The sequence below is a fragment of the Ascaphus truei genome, chromosome 10, assembly GCF_040206685.1.
Source record: "Ascaphus truei isolate aAscTru1 chromosome 10, aAscTru1.hap1, whole genome shotgun sequence".
Lineage (NCBI taxonomy): Eukaryota > Metazoa > Chordata > Amphibia > Anura > Ascaphidae > Ascaphus > Ascaphus truei.
The window spans coordinates 8,946,125-8,969,288 of NC_134492.1; the positions used below are offsets into that span (position 1 = coordinate 8,946,125).

The 23,164-nt window shown below is 42.5% G+C and overlaps 1 protein-coding gene across 2 annotated transcripts in view; it reads right to left on the reverse strand.

Annotated features, from left to right (window-relative positions):
• Positions 1–16,698, reverse strand: part of GIPC2 (GIPC PDZ domain containing family member 2) — a 57,766-nt gene extending 41,068 nt beyond the window's left edge. Inside the window, exon 1 of one of the 2 annotated variants that reach the window (XM_075615731.1) lies at positions 16,678–16,698. In XM_075615731.1, the coding sequence (XP_075471846.1) occupies positions 16,678–16,683 (6 nt within the window). In that variant the 5' untranslated portion in view covers positions 16,684–16,698. Of the gene's footprint in view, positions 1–15,556; positions 15,921–16,677 lie in introns of those variants that run through there. The other variant, XM_075615730.1, reaches the window with a different exon arrangement.
• Positions 16,699–23,164: the final 6,466 nt, after the last annotated feature.

Genomic DNA, 23,164 nt, shown 5'->3' on the forward strand with positions numbered 1-23,164 from the left:
CCCAGCCTGCACACACCCAGCACCCTGACCAGGTCTGAGAGAATGAGCCCAGCCTGCACTGACCCAGCAACCTGACCAGGTCTGAGAGACGGAGCCCAGCCTGCACACACCCAGCACCCTGACCAGGTCTGAGAGATTGAGCCCAGCCTGCACCCAGCACCCTGACCAGGTAGGAGATACTAGCACAGTCTGCACGGACGCAGAACCCTGACACGGTATGAGAGACTGAGCACAGCCATGTATATAGTTCATCTGATGTAAACTCTTATAAAGCCGGGCAAGGAGAGTTACATATGAAACTAAGGGCACACTTCCGAGTGAAAAGGCCAGTCAATACAGTATTATAAATAAAGAAAACTAAAATAAATACATCAATTGAATAATATATATAATTGATAGTGAAGTACACATATATATATATATATATATATATATGACAGTGGTGATTACCTAGTCTAGTCTCAAACCTGCTTTGCCATTAAGACCAACCTCACACTGATGATACCCATCAAGGTTGAAACATGTATGTGAGTGGGTCTAATGGCTTTGCATCTCATCCCAGCCTCTGTCTAAAAGCTGTGTTTAAAACAGCATGCATTGGCTTGAGGATTGGATTGTGTAATACGAGCTTGAGACAAAAGGTGGCACTGAGTGCTCATTTGCATGTCATTTCCCAGAATCCTTTGCTGCAGTGGAAGCGCTGTATGCTGGGTGACAATGGGGAAAGACAGGGTTGCAGACCTGTCTAAGACATGCAAATGTCACTTTCGTTGCAATCCAGGGGGAGCATGGAGGGAAATAGAACAAAAAGACAAAAAACAATCTAAGTGTAGACAGTTTCAAATAAGTGTAATACTCTGTATCTTGTCTTGGCTCATATGTTGTGCCTACTTACAAGATGTAAGTTGTATTCAAGCGGTTTTGACACACAATGGTCTCTGCTAAGGATGTTTTTCTCCACTCTGTGATGCGGTCTCCAATTCTCAGCTCAGCAACCACGTGTATGTGAAAAAAATGATACCGTAGTGCAGACCAGTACAATAATAAAACTAGACTTTATAAGGTTTAAAAATGGACACTTACAATAAAAACATATAGTTTAAGCATTTTTCACAATCATTGTGATCAGGGAGAGAAGAGTGTGTTAACTTCAGGCTCACCCGCCTCCTCCGATGTGACTTGATGTATTTCGTCTCTCTCTGGGACTGTGTGTCTCCGGCGGTGGACTGCGTCCTTCCAGGCTGTATCCCCCCGTGGGCTATCAGACTCCCCTTCAGCTGTTGTTCGCAATTACTGCCCTTGGAGCTGCCTCTCGGGTGGATAATCCTGGCTCTCTATCCGCCGGTGCGTCACTTCCGCTCCGTCCCGATACGTCACTTCCGGGCGTGGCTAGGTGAGTTTCTGTATGGCAATCTCGCCTCTCTCCGAGAGAGAGGCGAGATTGCCATACAGAAACTCACCTAGCCACGCCCGGAAGTGACGTATCGGGACGGAGCGGAAGTGACGCACCGGCGGATAGAGAGCCAGGATTATCCACCCGAGAGGCAGCTCCAAGGGCAGTAATTGCGAACAACAGCTGAAGGGGAGTCTGATAGCCCACGGGGGGATACAGCCTGGAAGGACGCAGTCCACCGCCGGAGACACACAGTCCCAGAGAGAGACGAAATACATCAAGTCACATCGGAGGAGGCGGGTGAGCCTGAAGTTAACACACTCTTCTCTCCCTGATCACAATGATTGTGAAAAATGCTTAAACTATATGTTTTTATTGTAAGTGTCCATTTTTAAACCTTATAAAGTCTAGTTTTATTATTGTACTGGTCTGCACTATGGTATCATTTTTTTCACATACACGTGGTTGCTGAGCTGAGAATTGGAGACCGCATCACAGAGTGGAGAAAAACATCCTTAGCAGAGACCATTGTGTGTCAAAACCGCTTGAATACAACTTACATCTTGTAAGTAGGCACAACATATGAGCCAAGACAAGATACAGAGTATTACACTTATTTGAAACTGTCTACACTTAGATTGTTTTTTGTCTTTTTGTTCTATTTCCCTCCATGCTCCCCCTGGATTGCAACGAAAGTGACGATTTGTGGGACTAGTGAAACCAGTCCCTACCAGCTGGGTCTGAGCAGGGGGTTTGAACTTTTTATTATCATTTGCACGTTATTAGAGCACATTATTATTGTGGAAAAATCAGTAGATTTTATCAAATAATTCACTATAAAGTTTAAGTGTACACTAATAGAGTTAGCGCCGTTTCTTTCACCTTCACTTAGCTAGTAAGACATGCAAATGAACATACAGTAATATTTACAGTTGATATATATATATATATATATATATATATATACACATACATACATATATATACACACACATATATATATTATAACAAATGATATATTGTAACTATTAATACGTTCACCTGCTCATGACCTAAGTAATGCAGTAAAGACATCGCAGATTTTATTGCAAACGAGACCTGTGTGCCTCCTTTATATACACATCTCAAGTACCTAGCAAGGCTCCTATTTTGGGACAGAGTGATCACAGAAATGACAGAGCCCCGGGGTATACCTACAATAAGAGACTGGGAGTATTGGAGTACCACTACAAGCCCTATGGTGAGAAGATATCAATAATATGCCTTTAACATTAGGACTAAATCCCAAAAGGAAAATAAATTAACCCATGAACCAAGAGATAAGGAAGTGAAGTGTCCACGGGACTGGCATTCCAGTCATGGTACCCGCATCAGCGTTTCCACTAACGATCCCTCCGCCCCCTATGTATAGTGTAATGGCGTAACAAGCACTCCCTACACTTCTCGGAGCTCCAGCCATCATAATTCCTTTTTGCTTTAATTTACCATGCAAAAATGATGGTATGTGCTATTGTGATGGTTAATATATTATGTACGGCAAAAAGAAAAAAAAGTGTCAATATATTTAATATATTGCTGCTTTCAGGAGGGCCTGCAATTCATTACATACTGTAGCTTTGTAATATGCAAAAGCCTGTTCTAGCAGCAAAGGGCTTAGAAAATAATGAATTCCGTCCCAGTACTGCGGCGGTATTTATAGGTACATGGGTTTGGAAGCCTGGAGTACCATCAGCTGATGAATGAATAAAATCACTCTATGTTTGAGTGTCAGAGAGACAGCCCAGTGATTAAAGGCACATTTTTAATTTAATAGCATATATTTGATTCACGTAGAAAGGAAAAGCTAATCTGTAACTCATTGTCCAACATTGTAACGTTTGTTTTGTATTTCAGGATGTGTTTCGTAGTCTTTCAAAATATAGGCCCAAAAGTTTAAGTCTACAAATTACTGGGCAACAGCTAAAAGATTATTTTAGGGAAATTTGGGATGAAAATGGATGTGATTTTAACATTTCCATGACCTTGTATGAGGATGAGGGAATTATTTTCAGGAAGGCAGACAAATGATACAAAATGATGTTGTGATTTGGATGTTGCCGTTTTATAGACTGAACTAGAAGGCATTTCTTTGCAAATGAACAATGACCAATAGATAAGAAATAGCAAACTCGTGTTGAAACAAACTAACACGTTTAGTCCAAATAAATCGAATTCAAATAAAAACATTTATTTTAAAGTGTCAGTGCAAAAAATTAACACAAAACATGTTGGTTACGCCAGGGGGGCTCAACTCCACTCCTCAAGCCCCCCAACAGGTCAGGTTTTCAGGATATTCCTGCTTCAGGAGGTTCAATCAGTTCCAGCTTCAGCACAGATGGATCAGACTGAGCCTCTGATTGAGCCACCTTTGCTGAAGCTGGGATATCCTGAAAACGTACCCTGTTTGGGGGGAGAGGGGGCTTGAGGACTGGAGTTGAGCACCCTTGGGGTACGGCACCTTGAAGGGTGGTTGCCTTTTATTCGATACTCTTCTTGTTTTCGGATAATTATTTCATGTAAAAAATGTTCTGCTTTTGTATTTTAATTTCCGCTCCGTTTCAGTTCCCGCTTAGCATTGAATGTAATGCAGGTGTCCACATAGTCAGGGAGCAAAATACACCAACTAAAACCTTTATATGCAACATCACTACCCAAACAGGTGGCGGAATTAACCCCTTCACCTGCACAGGGGCAGAAACGCAATCTGTTGCAAGGGGTTTACAAATCAGATTACTGTTGCCACAAAAATGGAAAAGCATTTATTCGTTATCTCTTAAAATACATGTTATTAATTACTTTAAAAATCAACTTCCAAATATACATATACCGCGGACTTCTATGACAAATTAAAACATTGGAACTTGAACAAAAAGATTGTGTGTGTGTGTGTGTGTGTGTGTGTGTGTGTGTGTGTCAGCAAAAGTGGTCACCCCTCAGGGCACTAAGATGATTGCGCACACCCCAACAATCCTCACACAGCACCCCAATTCTGTCACCGCCAATTTAATGTTTTACACGTAAGGATTATTCCCCTTTTCCGAGAAAAATACACAAATTTACCAAAATCCCATTTTAGCCAAACAGAGCTGTAAAAGGTTTGCAAAGATAAGCGTCAGGACGTCCCCGCAGAGGTAAACATGTTCAATTAGAGCTCAGAAAAAGAGCCAGGCGAAAAGAGGAAGGGAACGGTCCCACTCCCACAAACACACACGTCAGAGTGTGTATCTGTGACACACACACACTAACAAACAGACAGATTGACACAGTGAGACTGAAACACTGACACACACTCCTGACCCCTTCTGCCACATTGTCAGAAGTTAGAAAGAGCAGGGGAGGGCAGTCCCAGAGCGTTCCTCCTCTCCCTCTCCCCTCTGCCCCGGTCCCTCTCTCTTCTCTGCCCCTCTCTCTCCTCACCCCCTCTCCCTCTCTCTCTCTCTCTCTCCTCTCCCCTCTCTCTCTCCTCTGCCCCTCTCTCTCTCTCTCTCTCCTCTGCCCCTCTCTCTCCTCTGCCCCTCTCTCTCTCTCTCTCTCTCTCTCTCCTTTGCCCCTCTCTCTCCTCTGCCCCTCTGCCCCTCTCTCTCTCTCCTCTGCCCCTCTCTCTCTCTCCTCTGCCCCTCTCTCTCTCTCCTCTGCCCCTCTCTCTCTCCTCTGCCCCTCTCTCTCTCTCCTCTGCCCCTCTCTCTCTCTCCTCTGCCCCTCTCTCTCTCTCCTCTGCCCCTCTCTCTCCTCTGCCCCTCTCTCTCTCTCCTCTGCCCCTCTCTCTCTCTCTCCTCTGCCCCTCTCTCTCTCTCTCCTCTGCCCCTCTCTCTCTCTCTCCTCTGCCCCTCTCTCTCTCTCTCCTCTGCCCCTCTCTCTCTCTCTCCTCTGCCCCTCTCTCTCTCTCTCCTCTGCCCCTCTCTCTCTCCTCTGCCCCTCTCTCTCTCCTCTGCCCCTATCTCTCTCCTCTGCCCCTCTCTCTCTCCTCTGCCCCTCTCTCTCTCCTCTGCCCCTCTCTCTCTCCTCTGCCCCTCTCTCTCTCCTCTGCCCCTCTCTCTCTCTCTCTCTCCTCTGCCCCTCTCTCTTCTCTGCCCCTCTCTCTCTCTCTCCTCTGCCCCTCTCTCTCTCTCCTCTGCCCCTCTCTCTCTCTCCTCTGCCCCTCTCTCTCTCTCCTCTGCCCCTCTCTCTCTCTCCTCTGCCCCTCTCTCCTATGCCCCTCTCCCTCTCTCCTCTGCCCCTCTCTCACTCTCCTCTGCCCCTCTCTCGCTCCTCTGCTCCTCTCTCGCTCCTCTGCTCCTCTCTCGCTCCTCTGCTCCTCTCTCGCTCCTCTGCCCCCCTCCTCCGGCGCCCTTGCTCTCTCCCTCTCTCCTACCAGCTCTCCCATTCCTTCTTCCACCTTCACAGCAGACTAAACAGCGACCAGGAACAGGGCGCCCTAGCCTAATTTGCGGTCTCGCTAGTGAAGCATTATGGGCCACGCTGCCCCCAGTCGCGGCGGTGACTGACAGTTCAGTCAGCATTTGAGATGGGCAAACTTCTCGCCAAAGTTCGACTCGGCCGCAAACAAATAAGAGCACGGACGAACTTTTGCGAAATCGTCAAAATAAAGTTTGGTTAACTTATCTTTGAAAAAATGCACGAGCACACACACCACTCCGTGTTCACCCGACGCACTTAATAAAGTTCACTCGAAATATGGGGGGACAGTGTTTCTTTTTGTGACCAGGTGTCTCTACATGTGTAGCACAACGGTGTTTTGGGAGGTATATAGGCACTCTCTCCCACACACCCCCTCTCTTTTTCTCACCCCCCCCCCCTCTCTCTCACCTTCCCTCTCTCTTTCTCTCCCTCCCCCCCCCTTTCTCCTTCTCTCCCCCCCCCCCCTCTCTCTCTCTCCTTTATTAAGTTTTTCCAAGCAAAAGGCGGAATCGCAAGATTGTCGCACAGACTTGTGCGGATTTGTAAAGAAATAGAAACGTTTGTGTGAAAATGTGACGAGTTCGGCCCTGGCTGGTCAGCTCGGCGTCGTAACGTGGGCATCACGTGTACATGTTTTGATCAACCATGGCGCCCCCTGGATTTTACCATCCCTGTATAATACTTTTTTAATGTACATTAACCCACAAAGACTACAATAGAACCGTTCTTTGGGTAATCTTTACAATATGGTCCTTATGAACTTTTACAACCAACACCTGATGAAGCATCACCACATGGCACAATAATCTCGGAATCTGGAGCTCACCAAATCTATAGTGCCATGTAATAGCTGGTTACCCTTACACCTATAGTGTCATGTAATAGCTGGTTACCCGTACATCTATAGTGCCATTTAATAGCTGGTTACCCTTACATCTATAGTGCCATTTAATAGCTGGTTACCCTTACATCTATAGTGCCATGTAATAGCTGGTTACCCGTACATCTATAGTGCCATTTAATAGCTGGTTACCCTTACATCTATAGTGCCATTGAATAGCTGTTTACCCTTACAACATACAGTATATTTATCCTGTTTGTACAAGGAGTTCAACACAACCCACAAGGGATTTACTGTATTACGTAGTCATTTGAAGAATTTTTAGCTCAAAGGTTAACACCCTCGCTGCCAAAGTAACGCAGTTCATATTTTGCTGTGTAACCTCTTAGTTGCCATACTGCATATGCATACACTTAAAATTGTACCTTTTCCTTGCTACATGGTGACAGCCAATTGGAGAGAAGTGATTCAGCGCTTATTGCATAAGGGAGGTCCTCGAGATGTCAGCTGAAAAATTCTGGACTTGTGGGTTCTGGACAAAAACATGGGACTTTAATGGGAAGGCACTGTGGGGGTTTTTTTTATCAGAGAGACTCCACTAGAATATATGGGAACAACTGTGCATCTCTACCACAGGCAGCCCTTATCACCTGACATCTGACTCCAAAAGACTGTTCACGGTCCCATGGTGCAACCAAGTATCCGGCCGCTCCTCCTTCTCTTACCGTGCACCCCACAACTGGAACAATCTACCGGAGACTCTCACAGCCGCCACCAGTCTAAGTTCTTTCAAAACTAAAGCTGTCTCACATTTTAATCTGGTCTGTAACTGTTACACACGCCTATAGCATGTATTATCTCTGGCTGTGCATGCAATGTCTTTATATATAATGTTTAACCCTGCTCACTTAATGTAACTATGTATTTGTTCTTATAACTCTGTGCCCAGGACATACTTGAAAACGAGAGGTAACTCTCAATGTATTACTTCCTGGTAACACATTTTATAAATTAATAAAAGAAATCAGTGAGAGTTGACATTTTCTGCTTATGGGGGATTTCTAGTCTGAAGTGGCCATTGGAGTCATTTTCGGACGAAATTCCCAATTGACTCCGATGGGGACTTTTACCTGAAAATGACCAGTTTGCTGTTTTGGGCTGTATAGTAGGGGTTCTCAACTATAGTCCTCAAGACCCCAAAACAGGTCAGCACAGGTGGCTCAGTGAAAGTGCCTGTTTAAGCACAGGTGGCTCAATCAGTGGCTCAGTGAAAGAGCCTGCTTTACCACAGGTGGCTTAGTCGAAGACTAAAGATATTGTGAGGTGATGCAGGCGCACAAATATGGGTTTGAAGTGTGTACTTAGCTGCCGGTGCACTGTAACACAGTGGGAGCCCACAGGTCCCAGAATAGGTAACTGGTGATCAGGAAGATGCAGGCACACAGACTTAATCACAGCCATTTATTTAGCCAAAATTCCAACGTTTCGCAGGGTCACACTGCATTGGTCAAGGTGAGGGCTCTCCATGAGTAAGGCAGTGTGACCCTGCTGAAATGTTGGAATTTTGGCTTAATAAATGGCTGTGATTAAGTCTGTGTGCCTGCATCTTCAGTCGAAGAATAAGCCACCTGTGCTGAAGCAGGGATATCCTAAAAACCTGATCTATTGGGGGGTCTTGAGGACTGGAGTTGAGAACCCCAGCTGTATAGGATAAGGCCCTGAGAGAGAAATACATCTATTTTCAGTATTTTGCATACTATTGTGCAGATTATGACAATAATATCTTATGCATGGCACTAATGCACAATAGGTTTCTGGGAAAAGTAGTTTAATTTGCTAATTATACTCTCCTACAATGTGAGTAATCATTTCTCTTTGTTCTCTATTTAAGTGTATCAACATTGTTAGCGCTGTAACTATACCGACTTCCCCGACAACGCGACAATCTTTTCTATTACTTTAGCTCCTTTGATTCACATATTGACACAGGACGTGTATTATGTTTCACAATCAATTCAGAGTTTAATCTAACACCAAAATCTGGCAACCTGCCAGCATCAGTCCTGTTTTATTGCACGCAAATATGGAAAGTTGCCAATTAGCAGGACCAAAGAATAAGGGGACATGGAAGGAATACCCCTTTTGCAATGCATTGCCGGCACCCCGGCATCTAAGGGGTTAAGTGACACTCTGTCTTGCTTGCTATTTAACCCTTGCCACGTTAATGGAGACAACTTTCACATTCTCGGGTGACAGACCACAATGGGATAAAAACAGCACTGTGCCCAAGCAACATATTTTGTGTATGGACCAAGTAATCGTCTTTGTTCCTGCACCTTTGCTTACATGTTTAACCTCTAGGGTGCTGGAGAGGCACGCAGTGCTTTCACTAAGACAGGGGTACCCAACTCCAGTCCTCAAGAGCCACCAACAGGTCAGGTTTTCGGGATGTCCTTGCTTCAGCACAGGTGGCTCAATCAGTGGCTCAGTCTTTGACTGCACCCTCTGTGCTGAAGCAGGGATGTCCTGAAAACCTGCCCTGTTGGTGGCCCTTGAGAACTGGAGTTGCCCACCCCTTTACTAAGACATGTTTTCAGTACAAATGTGTGGGTTTTTTTACAAGACAGTTTGCATTTTTGCCCAACCTTCAGCAAACTATGTCCTGCCTGCCTTTACACGCGCTCACTCTGAAATACTTTACATGTTGCTGCATTTACAAACTATTCTTACAACAACAACAAATTGGAACTGCAGACACGCCCCAACCCAAAGTGTGTTTCCCGGCAACACAATCTAAAGTACACTAACATGCATACCGCAGAACCTGTATTAACGCTAGTATAAGAGAAGCAGCATGGGGGGGGGTGACACATCACCCATATTTCCCCAATCAGGCTGAGGTTGCACCTTGTATTAACTGCAGGTCACACGAGGCACTAGAAGCAGCTAAACTGAGCGATTCCTGGTGCTACTGGTTACACTTTCTTTCATTCAAATTCATGGTACAAAAAAACAAAAGTAAACAATCTAACAAAATACAGATACTGTACACTTAACAAGTGTCTCTGCTTCATAGTAATTGGATTTATGCGCAACAAAAGGGGTAGTCCCACCTAGGACCAAAGTACAGAGCATCGCCAGGATTACTCATTTGATCCCCCAGAGGATCTGACTACGCCTGTCCATGACTGTATGTCCTCACGTCTGGACTGCTGCAATGCCCTCTACCTTCTGGAAAAAGTGCTGCGGCCAGGTTCTTAACTAACCAGACCCGTTCATGTCACGTGACGCCTGGTCTCCGTTCTCTGCACTGGCTGCCTGTAAAATGGCAAATTTATTTCAAGATTGGCTTGTTGACATTCAAAGCCCGACATGCCCTGGGTCCCAGCTATGTGACAGGGCTTCTAGTTCCCTACACTCCCATTCTCTCACTCCCATCTGCAGGTGAAGGACTCCTAACAGTTCCCAGAATCTCCTTAACTTGCTTTGCGGCCCGAGCTTTTAGCCACGCTGCTCCCACTCTTTGGGACAATTTGCCCCATATACTTTGAGAGGCCCCTCTCTGGGAATCTATAAAAACAAGCTCAGACCTACCTGTTTACTCAGGCATTTAATTAATGACCCACAACCTGTCCGGCATTTAATAGCTACAGCACCGTCCCACCCTGTATTGTATCTTTCCTCGTGTTTGGTCTCTGTTATAACGTTAAATGTTTTCTTCTTTTTCCGTTTTTGTAACCGTGAAGCGCTTTAAGTCCCATTGGGAAAAAAGCGCTACAGAAATAAAGTTATTATTATTAATTAAATAATGACAGTGGCATGTTTAATAGGTGAAATGTAGGAGATTAGCATGCTTAAAAAAAATGTAGTAATCACATTTTAAAGGGTATAATTCTTTTTTATGGATTCTAAAATGCACATGTAAAATACAGATAACAGTGTAGAACAATAAGCATCTGATAAGCATACACGTTAAAGTACATTTTCTAAAGAGGAGGGTGACGGGCTCACATTTACTAAACAATACTACTCTATGAGACCCCTTCAGAAAGACACCTCGTGTCCCATTCAGGTGACCGTAACAAGTCTTCTGGAGACAGGGGTGTCCTATAAACAGAATGCTGCTTAGTAAAATGGGCATTAATACTTCCAGCCAATTACACTGACGAATTGTGAGAATGAAGTCCCAGCTCAGAAATTGCATCGTCTCTCATGGTAATGTTTTTTACATGTAATACAATTCTTTATATTATTGTATAATATTGACTCCACCGGTGTGGTTATTTGTGTAAATGAATGACGCTGCATTTTCTCATTAATCCACGTCTCTTTGATTGCTAGGATGTAGTTTGTCATTGTAATTTCTATATTAAGTGGAGTCTTGGAAGACACAACATGCATTGTACATTTCATCCTCATTTGTCCAGGACCAATACAGCTACTAGCACTTTACACCAGGAAAGTGCAAGTGATTAATTCAGTTTATGTTAGAAACCCGGCATGTTTACCACTTTCCTCTCTTCTACATTTGCAACAGACAGCAATAGAGAAACAACATTCTTCATGTAAGACGCATTATGTATTTAAGTATCTTTTCAGGGAACAAAAAAACCTCAGCTACAAATACGTGTATAGCATTGACAGGGCCTTCATCTGGTCTCAATCTGTTGGCCTCTTTCCCAATGAGAACACCCTCTGACCTGCCATAACGCAGCAGGACAATCTTTTCCAGCATGAGAAGCTATTCCGGACTGGATTAACATGCGGTTTACTGCAACGCCGGGGCAGGTGGCCAAGAAAGTAGGACTACTCAAGGAATGGTTTTCCGGTCTCCATACAGCAAGTACAAGCAGATGTTGTGGGACGGGGCACGTATACAGCAGCCGCGGCAAAGATTACTAGGAAATATATCCATTCATTTCAGAAACTAAATCCACAAAGTGACTGCAATTTGAGATTTCCTATAAAAATTTTACAAGCATTTATTTTCACAGTTTAACATGGCTGTAAACATTACCCCGGATTACCATTTAATTTAACAAGTCAAACATCCAATTATCCGCATACAAATGTGATATTCAAAACTTATATTTGCAAAAGCCCTTTGCCATTAAATGTATTTTGTGAACATATTTTTCTAAGATCTTACCGAATTTAAAAGCCCTCCAAACATCACAAAATACTGTACTCATATGGATCAGGGTTATTTTAGTAAAAGTTTTTTTAAAAAAATACCTCAAACAGATCCTAATTCGAGCGGCTTTGTCCACAAGAGAAAGATTTCCTGGCCATGCTTTAGGAGTATTTTCCCATGGAGTCAGGAATGCAGAAGTTGTTAATGTAATGCAATTTATTTTATGTTCTGCTTTTCCATTAGATAACCAAACACGCCAGCGTCTTTTTTTGACACAATTATTGCAATTCTCTTAAATTGAGCATACATGTCTCACCTGCACATGTTCAGCACATTTTAATAGCGATGGCCCAGATTTCTTTCACACACAGCTACTGTACATAACTTTGTGCTTGAGGCTTTTTTATTATAACTTGTGAATTAAAAAATACACTAGTTTACCACAGATGTTTCTAATTATTGCAATTTGTTCCTGGGTCTAAACAAAACTGCCATGTATCTCACATTTGCATTGTCACAATATAAGGCATGGTCCAGCCCCCAAGGGCCACCAACAGGTCAGGTTTTCAGGATATCTTTGCTTCAGCACAGGTGGCTCAATCAGTGGCTTAGTCTTCAACTGAGACACTGATTGAACCACCTGTGCTGAAGCAAAGGTATCCTGAAAACCTGACTTGTTGGTGGCCCTTGAGGACTGGAGTTGGCCACCCCTACACCATGCCATACCTCTAACCCAGACTTTAAAGGATTTTTTATATATATATATATATATATATATATATATATCCCTGGGTGAGAAGCAGGGGGCTTCCGGAGCAGGACCGCGTTAATGTCAGCTCCAGGGACCCCATACTTTCTGAGATACTTACATCTGAAGGTGATGTGACCTTCCTGAAATTCTCACAGCTGGAGTCGCCACCCCTGATATAAGGGATTCAAAGCAACTTAGATTCACACTCACTGAAGCCAGTAGTGAAGTTAATGTAACCCCATGTTAACGTACCAGTGTGATGCACACACGGCCGTGAGATTAAAGAGAAAGAAATGACAAGTAGGTTTGTGAGGCAAACTGAGTCATTCCCCAGCACACCCTATGACCTTAAATCACCCTATTTAATTGTTCAGAAGATCTCAATGGGTCGCACGGAAAGTCATTAGCGGCGTAATTATACGGAGCAAGCGATTGTCTGACATATAGATGGCGGTTATAATACGTAGTGTATCTTTCATTTACTTTGCACTAATTCACGAAAGCCTTTGATCAAACCGATCCAGGTGTTAGCCCATTAAATGCAAAGAATAAGAAGACAGAAGAAAGCATGAAGTTTACCAACCTAATGGGGAGAAGCCATATTACCCCACCCACTCTTTGCTGCACAGGTGAGTTGTGCCTCCTTGTTGCAGCACTTCCTGGACTTTCCACCAATGCTATAAATAAACAATGAATAAGAACCAGCTCGCCCGCTTCACGCTGTATATACCGTTTGCTACACATCCACTGGGCAAATGTTCTGGCCTACAAAAACGAATTGATACTTTGTGGCAGTGACATATAACGTGGACAATGTTAGTGTGTAGTGCAGGGGTGTCAAACTCCGTCCTCAAGGGCACCAACAGGCCAGGTTTTATGGATATCCCAGCTTCAGCACAGGTGGTGCAATCTGTCCCTGCTTCAGCACAGGTGGCTCAATCTTTCACTGAGCTACTGATTGAGCCACCTGTGCTGAAGCAGGGATATCCATGACTGAGTTTGACACCCCTGATGTAGTGGGTAAGGGGTATAAAAGATTCCTGGACCTGTGAGCCAGTCACAAAGCAACGGGCATCACTGCACAGAGTGAATGAAGCCACATGTATATACTTCATGGTGAGTGTGTTTCTACAGTATAATTTAACCCTTTTGCAGCATGAGGGGGCCTACAGTGCATTACAAGGGCCTGCAAACTGTGGCCAGTGGCTTAAAGAATATCGGTACTGTGTCTGACTTCCCCCAAAAAAATCGCAATTTATTAGACATTGTGAAAAGCTATTTGTACCATTTTTTTTTTTAATTTTTTTTAAAGGAAGACTTCTACAATAGCCTTGCTTGGAAAGCAGGAAGGGGGAAGAGTATTCATAGAATAAACCCATTTTATTTTTATTTAAATAGAAAAGAGGAACTATACATTGTTAATAAAAACATGGCGGTTCTCTCGGATTGTGAATAACAAAAGTAATCACGCTACGACCACTAGTGGCAAGACATTTGTATTATATATTTTTTAAAAGCCCATTTAAATTGAAGCTATTAGTAATTCTGAAATAGACAATAAAAATTAAAAAAAAACTATTCAGCTTCTCTGCCTGTGTCTTTCCTTCCTATGATTTTGATGAGTGAGCATCAGGACTGAAATTTTGGGAGCCGTAGGCCGGGAACCAGACCCACACCGACCCTCACCCCATTTTTCTCACACGCCACCGACTCGAAACGGAAGCCCCGCTGCGCTGTTATTTACAAAGAGCCCTTACCAACGCGCCACCCGCCACCGGTCGGGTTAAAAATTAGCGTTTAAAGTCGGCTTGAAGGTTTAATGAAAAGCTCCTGATAACAACGGCTTCCGGCAACCATTAAAAACAATACGCCAATTACGCCGTCGAGAAACTGCCCCTGACGGTTAAATAATGTGCGCCGATTTACACCCCCCGCTGGTAATTTTAGCTTAACAAGCCACCGCGGCTAATTTTATGGAGGCGCAAATGTCTAAGGCAGAATGCACGGCGGGGAAGAGAAAGGGAGGGATTTCAGATGAATGTTTTCAGGTATGCAAAAAATAAAACTAGAGGCCCGGCCAGGGGTGCCCACAATACGGGGTGCCCACAATACGGGGTGCCCACAATACGGGGTGCCCACAATACGGGGGTCCTGGGTCTGGGCTGACGGGTACATTGGGAAATCGGGCTCTGACAGTTTCCTTGTTGTGTTGGGCATAAAGTGTCATTTCTCGCAGTCTCCAAGCTGTAATATTTGTGTAAAAAATGTCAAACATTTGCTTTGAATGGGAATATGTTATTTACAAATGTAGTTCTGCCTTTGCAGGGGAAAGACTAAATACTGTGCCCCCCCCCCCCCCCCCGCGCCCTCTATCTGTCTATCAATAATAATAATTAAGTATTTCTTGCGGATTTGTAGTCAATTTTTTACTGACTTAATAAATGCTTTTAAAAACAATTGTCAAGGACTATTTAATAAGGCTCATATGGTCTCTGTATGTCCCCCATTCAATACATAAGTTGTAACATCATCAGTGTTGATGGGATGGGCATAAAGTTACTACCAGAGGTAACCCCTTCAGTGCCAGAGACGTGCAACGCATTGCTCTGCTATCAATGTCCAAGAGGTCAGAGGGATGAGACTGCACCGACAATGCTAACTGTATAATGGCACAATTCTCCTGCAGCGAGTTAAATCCCACTATAGTATGTAGGGGCTCTGGTAATGGCTGAGGTCCCCTCTAATGTCACTGACCTTTTGACATTCTGATGGGGCCACAAGTGTTGCAAACATATAATGCAGCATCACTGGAGGTAATGAAACTAAGCCCCCCCCCCCCCCCCATCCCTATGAATGTGTGACCCCTTTTGGCATGGCATTGGGATAGGTAGCATAGATACTGAGGGTACAGTGGGCAGAATGAGTGCCTCCCCTCTGCTTGGCACTGATACGTGTGTGCCAGCCATGTGCATGCAGGGTGCTGCGCCCTCCATCCCTTACCTCTTCTGGGGCGACCTGGAAGGCACCGGCGATCTTGGAGTACAGCTCCTTGACGTTGGTGAAGCCCTCGATCCTGCCCGTGGGGCTGCCATGTGCCAGCTGGGTGTGGAAGACCAGCTTGGGGCGCATGGCCGGCGGAGGAGGGGGCAGCCCGGGCGCACCGTTGGCACTGGGCACCGCCTTGGCACCGCTGGCTGCCCCCCTCCTCTCCGCCACCTCCTCGCTCTCCACCAGCTTGGAGGAGATCTCTTTGCTCTTTTTCTTCCTGCTCCTCAGTCCCAGAGGCATCTTCCCTGGCCGGGGCAATGAACGAGTGGGAATGAATGCAGCCCCTGACCCTCTAACCCTCTCCCCCCCACCCCAGGAGCCCCTGCCAGATCCCCTCAGTGGGATCACTTCGCCCGGACCTGGATCTGCTTCCCTGGACTTTGTTCCGTCTTGTCACTGACTCAGCGGCGCATCAATTCCCCTTCCAATGTTCACAGGTAAAGGGACCAATTACAGTGTGACTTCCTGCTTCACCCTGGGCAGAAAAGTTCCCTAGCCCTCCCACCGGCTCCCTGCAGTCAGACCCATCGAGATCATCGTCCTCCTCCTCCTCCTCCTCCTCCTCCTCCTCCTATTATGGGAGACACATGGAGCCTGTCACAACAGTGGCTTTTTAAAGGAACTTTGCTGCCATTTTTAGGAATTATTTGTAACACCACACATTTAGGAGCACTTTTCCAGGATATAATAATCTTGAATATATATATATTTGCCTGTAAAAAAATGGTATCACAAATCATACAACAGTATTGTAATAATATAAATCATTTTGGGGAGATGTCCAATAAAGTAGAAGTTTAGAAGTTATAGCTTTTTATTTCATTTATTGCTTTTCTCCCATCAGGACTCAAAGCACTTCACAATTACAGTATAGCACAATTACAGTATAGCACAAATACAGTATAGCACAAATACAGTATAGCACAATTACAGTATAGCACAATTACAGTATAGCACAATTACAGTATAGCAAGGTATGCAGCGTATGGGATTGTTACATATGCAGTCCCTGCCCAGGTGAGCTTACAATCTATATTTTTGTGCTTGAGGCACAGGGAGGTAAGGTAACTCACCCGCATGACTCCAGGAATTGAACCAGGTTCGCCTGCTTCACACTCTGTCACGGATTAGGAGTCTGTGTGGTTACTCACTGAGCCGCTCCTTCTCAAACACAGCATAACATGCTGCGGGTATGGCAATCTATTCTGTACTATATAAGATAAGGTCACGTGTTTACCATTTTCTCTGAACCTAGTTAAAAATGTACTCTTAATATTTACACCAATTATGCAATATTATTGTCTTTCACATCAATGAATGCTCCTAAGTATTAAGATTATATTTGAAATTTTTAGGGCATCAAAATTTCAGGGCTAAAAACTAATAGAAACCTTCATAAAATATTTGTCATATGAAGACTTTGTACATATGAATATTATTATCTTTTATTCATAAAGCGCCAACATATTCCGCCGCACGACACCGCGGGGGTACAGAATGACATCAATTTATATCAATATGATAAATAATTTGTTGTTTTACATTATCGTTTGATGCATCCCACCCATCACGTTGAATACATGGTTGATACCATTTAAATTAGAACAGAATTATGAGTATTTTTTTATTTCTAACAAGCATTAGTAAGTATAAATTATTAGTGTAATATTATTTATAGTAGCCATACTGTGAAAATAATATATTTTGGTAACCTATATAATTAAATATCCCTACTACGTCAAAAATATTTTTGGATTGAAACAAAGCGATTTAATTTGGCGCTAACACTATTAAGATAATTTTTTTGTGTTTAAACTTCTTAAACTTGGCACGCAATATGACACACTGTTACTTTTGTGGCTCACAGAAATATTATTTTTAGTACATACGATTAACATCTGTATTCATAGCACAGCTATTTCTGTGCCCTCCTCAAATAAAAGGAAATTCACAACGGTGAGAAATTGTGACAGAAAAGCTAAAGTGTGTCACGCTTAGTTGCGTACAGTGCTGGGCAGTACATACAATTTCAAAAAGAATACATTGTTTAAATTAATTGCATTTCTTAAAGGGAAAAAAGTTATGTTTAAATACAAACATGCTACAAGTATGCATGTATTTGCAGTTCCTGAAACTGTTACATTGTTTTAATGCAGTAATAATAATTAATTTGATACTGAAAGAAATGTAAAATGTGTTTTATTGTAGCCTTAAATTTAAAAATAACCCTAGGTTATTATTTAACTAAATATTTATCATTTAAATTTGCTTAAAGCAACATTAGTTAGTACCCTTGTCGAGCATTACCACGTATTGGCACTCAAAATATTATTCAGTTAAAGTTTGATTTCTTAATTATGTTAATTATTGACACAGACCAAAGATATTCCCCCACTCAGAGGAGGTGGCAGCTGCAGGGAAGATGCTAAAGCTTAAATTGATCATATATATTACTTTTGTATATGTAAATCTGGGTTAATATTAATAGTCATTTTGCTTTTGAGTAAAAGTGGAACTTTCTTTTTTGTTTTGGTTCTAAAAAATATTTTGGGTTTTGGTTTTGGACATGGTTTTGGTTCTAAAAAATGTGTGCTTTCATTTTAAAGCAGCAAAACGTGAAATCTCCTATGGTTTTTTTAAACAATTAGTTCTGTATAATCAGATAATAGTGACTGATTTTTTCTTTCTTTTTTTTTTTAATTCCTCACTGCTATTTTTAAATGAGTTTAAAAGCATCCTTTGATTTCCATAGCAGTTTTTAGCCCTCTTCCCAAGCAGTGCAAGATCTTTGCAACACTTTCCTGTTTGTGATATGTTGCCAATATTCCCAGCAGTTTGAGCTGCAAACTGTAACAATAGATAATGTTACTTTAGTAATATCAGGATACATTGTAGCTCCTGCTACACGGAAGGATTGATTGAAACGGAAAGGCAGCCATTATGTTAGGCACACAATCAGGCTTTTTACAGATTTATAACAGGAGCACCAAACGATTGCCAGCTTAGCTAAGGATGTACAATTATACATTGTCACATATTTTACATATTTAAATAAGAAAGAAAAAAGGGGGGAATGCTTTAATTTTGGTTTTGCCAAAACTCAATAATTGCATTATACAATCTAATAAGTGTTGTGCTTTAAAAAATAACAGTAAAATGACAATGCTGCATCACGTTAACAAGCATTACCATTTGTAAATGTGACATGTGACACTTAGGGTTCAATATAAAGATGTCATGTTTAAATAGGAAGCCAGGAGTATTGCATACAAGTGTAAAGTTCTCACTCTAACTGTATACCAAGTTTTAGTAGTGAAAACCCTTTAGAAATAGGTTTGCAAAGAATAGCCAAAATGAAATAGTGTTTATTTTTCTTCATTTTTAATATGTAATGCTCAGACTGCATAACAATGTTTTCTATTGACATACAAGAAGAAAATAAAGTCTCTGTGAGATATAAATGTGCGCTGTGACCTTGCAATAATTAGCGGTCCCCTATATTGCGTAGAGAAGAAGACGAGCCCTGTAGTATTTCCATGAAGCACAGGAGGAAGACGAACGCGCCCTGACAAATACATAAAGCATTAAAGATTGACTCTTGACAGTGTCCGCTCCTACTTGAGAGCACAACTTAAAGAAGCACTTTCATCGATCCCTCTCTAAACACAGCAGCTGTCTGACCCAGTCGCCATGTTATACCCGGGCGGCAAAACCATAACAATATCACCGGAAAATGTCGCAAAAATAGACTTTTACAAAACTGACGTTCTAGAAAAGAAATGTCCCCAAAAAATTATTCCTGAACAGTCTGGCAGAGCATGTCCACTGGACAGCAAAGAGGTTACGGTATTTGACCTTTACAGGGCCAGGGGGCCACCCGGCATACGTGGTCATGTGATGGCTGTGCAGTGATCACATGACTGCCACGCCTGCTGGCTGATGGAAATGGAGAAGGCTCCTCTACCGTTTCAACCAGGCAGACCGCTCCATAGGAGAGGTTAGCCCGAGCAGTCCCTAAAAAACTAGCATGTGTGCCATGACGTACCTAACACGTGAATATATGGGGCTCCCGGTGTACCGGTACATCATTAGGCCACGCTAACGGTTAACCTCATTGTCCCAAAGCTGTTTTCTGTTAACAACATAATAAGATTATTTTCCAGCATAGTTTTATGCTAGAGTTGTTCACCAAGACGGGACACACCTACATTGCCACTGGAAAACATGACTGGGTGCCTGAAACAGAGTCTCAGGCTCTCATAAAACATGGAGAAGGTGATAAACATCTCTGGCAGTAACACGAGTCCTGCTGGCTACTTCAGCAGCAATGGCCTTTGTACCTAGCAGCTGCCGTAAGCAAACTTTGCAAAGTTTTCCCATCAATGGGAGACATGTCTGATTATGATTCAAAAAGCTCAGTTATTTCCAATCAAAGACACTTGTATAACTCACACTTTTTATTGGACTCACACGTTTGCGATAGGTGTTTGAAAACTGCAACAACTTTCCTCCTTAACTAGATGGAAGTCTAACTAGTGAGTGATGCAAGTTCTGCTATAGTTATTGTCCTTTGTGCCTTAAATACATTAGTGTCTCATATTATTGTAAGAGATTGTTCTGTATTGCAAACCCATGTTTATGAAAAATAGTTAAATATTCTGCTAGGAGACATTGGGGCACATGTATTGACTAGGCCACTGATTGAGCCACCTGTGCTGAAGCAGGGATATCCTTAAAACCTGGCCCTTGAGGACTGGAGTTGCCAAACCCTGATCTAGTAAATAGAGATGGACAAACTCAAAGAAATTATATTCACAAAAATGTTGGTTTATTTTTTTAAGGCCTACAAAATTGACTATTTTTAAAGCCGCAGTTCAAGCTCCCGTTTTTTTTTTTTAGTTTTTTTTTTACTTCAGTGGTTTCAGTTGTGCAATCTCTACTTACCTAAAGAACTGAATAGCTGCCGGTCAATTCGTTCTCCGTCTATTGATCGGCGAAGTTTGGCGACATCTTTAAATATGGGGAATGTAAATGGTTGCTATAGGAACAAGCAAGCTTGTTAAAATAGAATACAAAAAAATTGGTCTTCGAAAGTTGTTTTTTTAAAACAGAAAATGCTAAAAGTATTTTTTCTTACTACAGAACTGATTTATTAAAAAAAAACACATATGCAGGATATTGCTTGAACTGCAGCTTTAAAGAACCATTACCTCTTGGGTTGTTTTTTTGGGTGGGGTGGTTTGACTATGTTTGAAGCTGGGGGGGTATCCAGAGCTTATCCAGAGCATCACTTTGATTTCAGCTCCTGGAGCTGCTGGTAGCAGCCCTGGCTGGCCACCCAATATGGTGGTTTTAAGGTCCTGCGGGCCAATAGGAAGCTGCGATGTCATCCCTTGCGACTTCCACGTGATGCAGGACCTTTAAACAGCAGTGAGATACCGGCCCCGCCTTGACATGTAAATATCTCCTTAGAGCGGAAATTAAACCCTAACCCAAATTTCACAAATTTTGACAAATGTTTCATATTTATTACATTTTTAAACTAGGTCACAGAACCAATAAAACTTAAGCCCGTGTTTTTCACCCCTAAAGGGTTTCCTGCAGTGCCGGATCATACCTTCAGAGGCCCCAAGCACTGAAAAGATTACGGTACCCCCATATGTAATTTAAAATAAAAACAATACTTAACCGTCAAATTAAATTGTATTTTTCGAAATGACATAAAACTTACCTGTATGCTGAAATTAAAATAGCTTTTTTTTTTTACAATTTCAATAAAAACTGCTTCATTTTTGATTTACCAAAAATGTATACAGAACGCATAAATATTTGGCATCATTACCATTGCTTATTTTAAGTTACTAATAAAACAGTATACAGGCATACCCCACATTAACGTACGCAATGGGACCGGAGCATGTATGTAAAGCGAAAATGTACTTAAAGTGAAGCACTACCTTTTCCCCACTTATCGATGCATGTACTGTACTGCAATCGTCATATACGTGCATAACTGATGTAAATAACGCATGTGTAACAGGCTCTATAGTCTCCCCGCTTGCGCACAGCTTCGGTACAGGTAGGGAGCCGGTATTGCTGTTCAGGACGTGCTGACAGGCGCATGCGTGAGCTGCCGTTTGCCTATTGGGCGATATGTCCTTACTCGCGAGTGTACTTAAAGTGAGTGTCCTTAAACCGGGGTATGCCTGTAATACTTACATTTGCTTTGAAAATAATTGCAGTATTGAAATTAGACAAAAGTTTTGTACATACGAAATACTGAATTTTGAAACAAATTCTTAATACAGGGATTCTAACCTTTTTATGGCTCGTACCCAAACCCCGTACCGAAATGAGATTAAGCGCAAAATGTGGGGGTTACGCAGAGCCATGCACTGCGCGTAGTAGGGAAGCAGCAACGAGCCATAGAGGACTAACATATAAATGGCGTCGGTGCTGACAACTAACGGGGAAAATGGGAATGATATCGGAAACGGCCGATGTTGCAACTGTTGTGACCTACAAATCAAGGCGTAGAAACGTTCCAAATCTCGCCCTGACAAACATTGGGCATGTAACCTGCCTGTGCATTACCCTGGCAAACTTTGCAGTTTTAATCGCTAGTTTTTTTTAACCGGAAACTCTGCAGATTTTGCGAACTCGCCCGAACACCTCAGACCTCTCTACCAACAAATAAGTAAAATATCAATTTCCACAAAAAACAGCTTCATAGCTTGTTGCAAAATAATTATTGAACACATATCTCCTTCTCCTAATGTTACTGTGATGTGTGATGCGTTATTCCCAGAATGTGTTATATTATGTCACGTGTATCACTGCTGTGATGCGCTATGTACTAAGATGGCGCTATATAAATAAAGATATACATACACACATCATCTGCCTTGTGATTCCTGGGGAGTAGACATCCATGTGCAAAACTAATCTGCATTCCTAACATCCCCTCCCTCAATGTTTTCACATTTACACCTACAGTAATTACCCACTTGATAAGGTTTATAATAGATGTTCAATAGTGCTTGAGCCTGACAATAAAAACAGATTAGAGAGTTGTATCATTTACCTTTGATCTTGAGGCAATATATTTAAATGGTTTCCTGAAAGAATGTATTCGATGCATATTTCTCCCATGAAGACTTCTTGTTATTAGGGACAGGCTGTTTTAAGTGGAACAAAGTGAATCCTCCCCAAAGCACAGTGAGCGGCTGTGGTTGCATAATCTCTTGTGGCATGCTGTGCATTCTCTAGTTAAATAAAAGTATTTAAACCCAGGTTTTTATTTTTGAAAGTCCTAAAGCTTCAATCCTTCCTAGGGCCAACATGAATTAATGCCATGAGAGGGGTTACATCTTATTTGATTTATTTATAACATGTTTTAGCAGGAAGTAACACATTGAGAGCTCCCTCTCGCTTTCAGGCATGTCTGAGTTATTGGTGCATTTTGCAGACATACTGTATAACTAGTTACAGTAACAATTACCTTTAAACGTAGTTAGTTATTAGAGATGGGCGCGTTTTTTTTGCTGGTTTGGTTCCGTG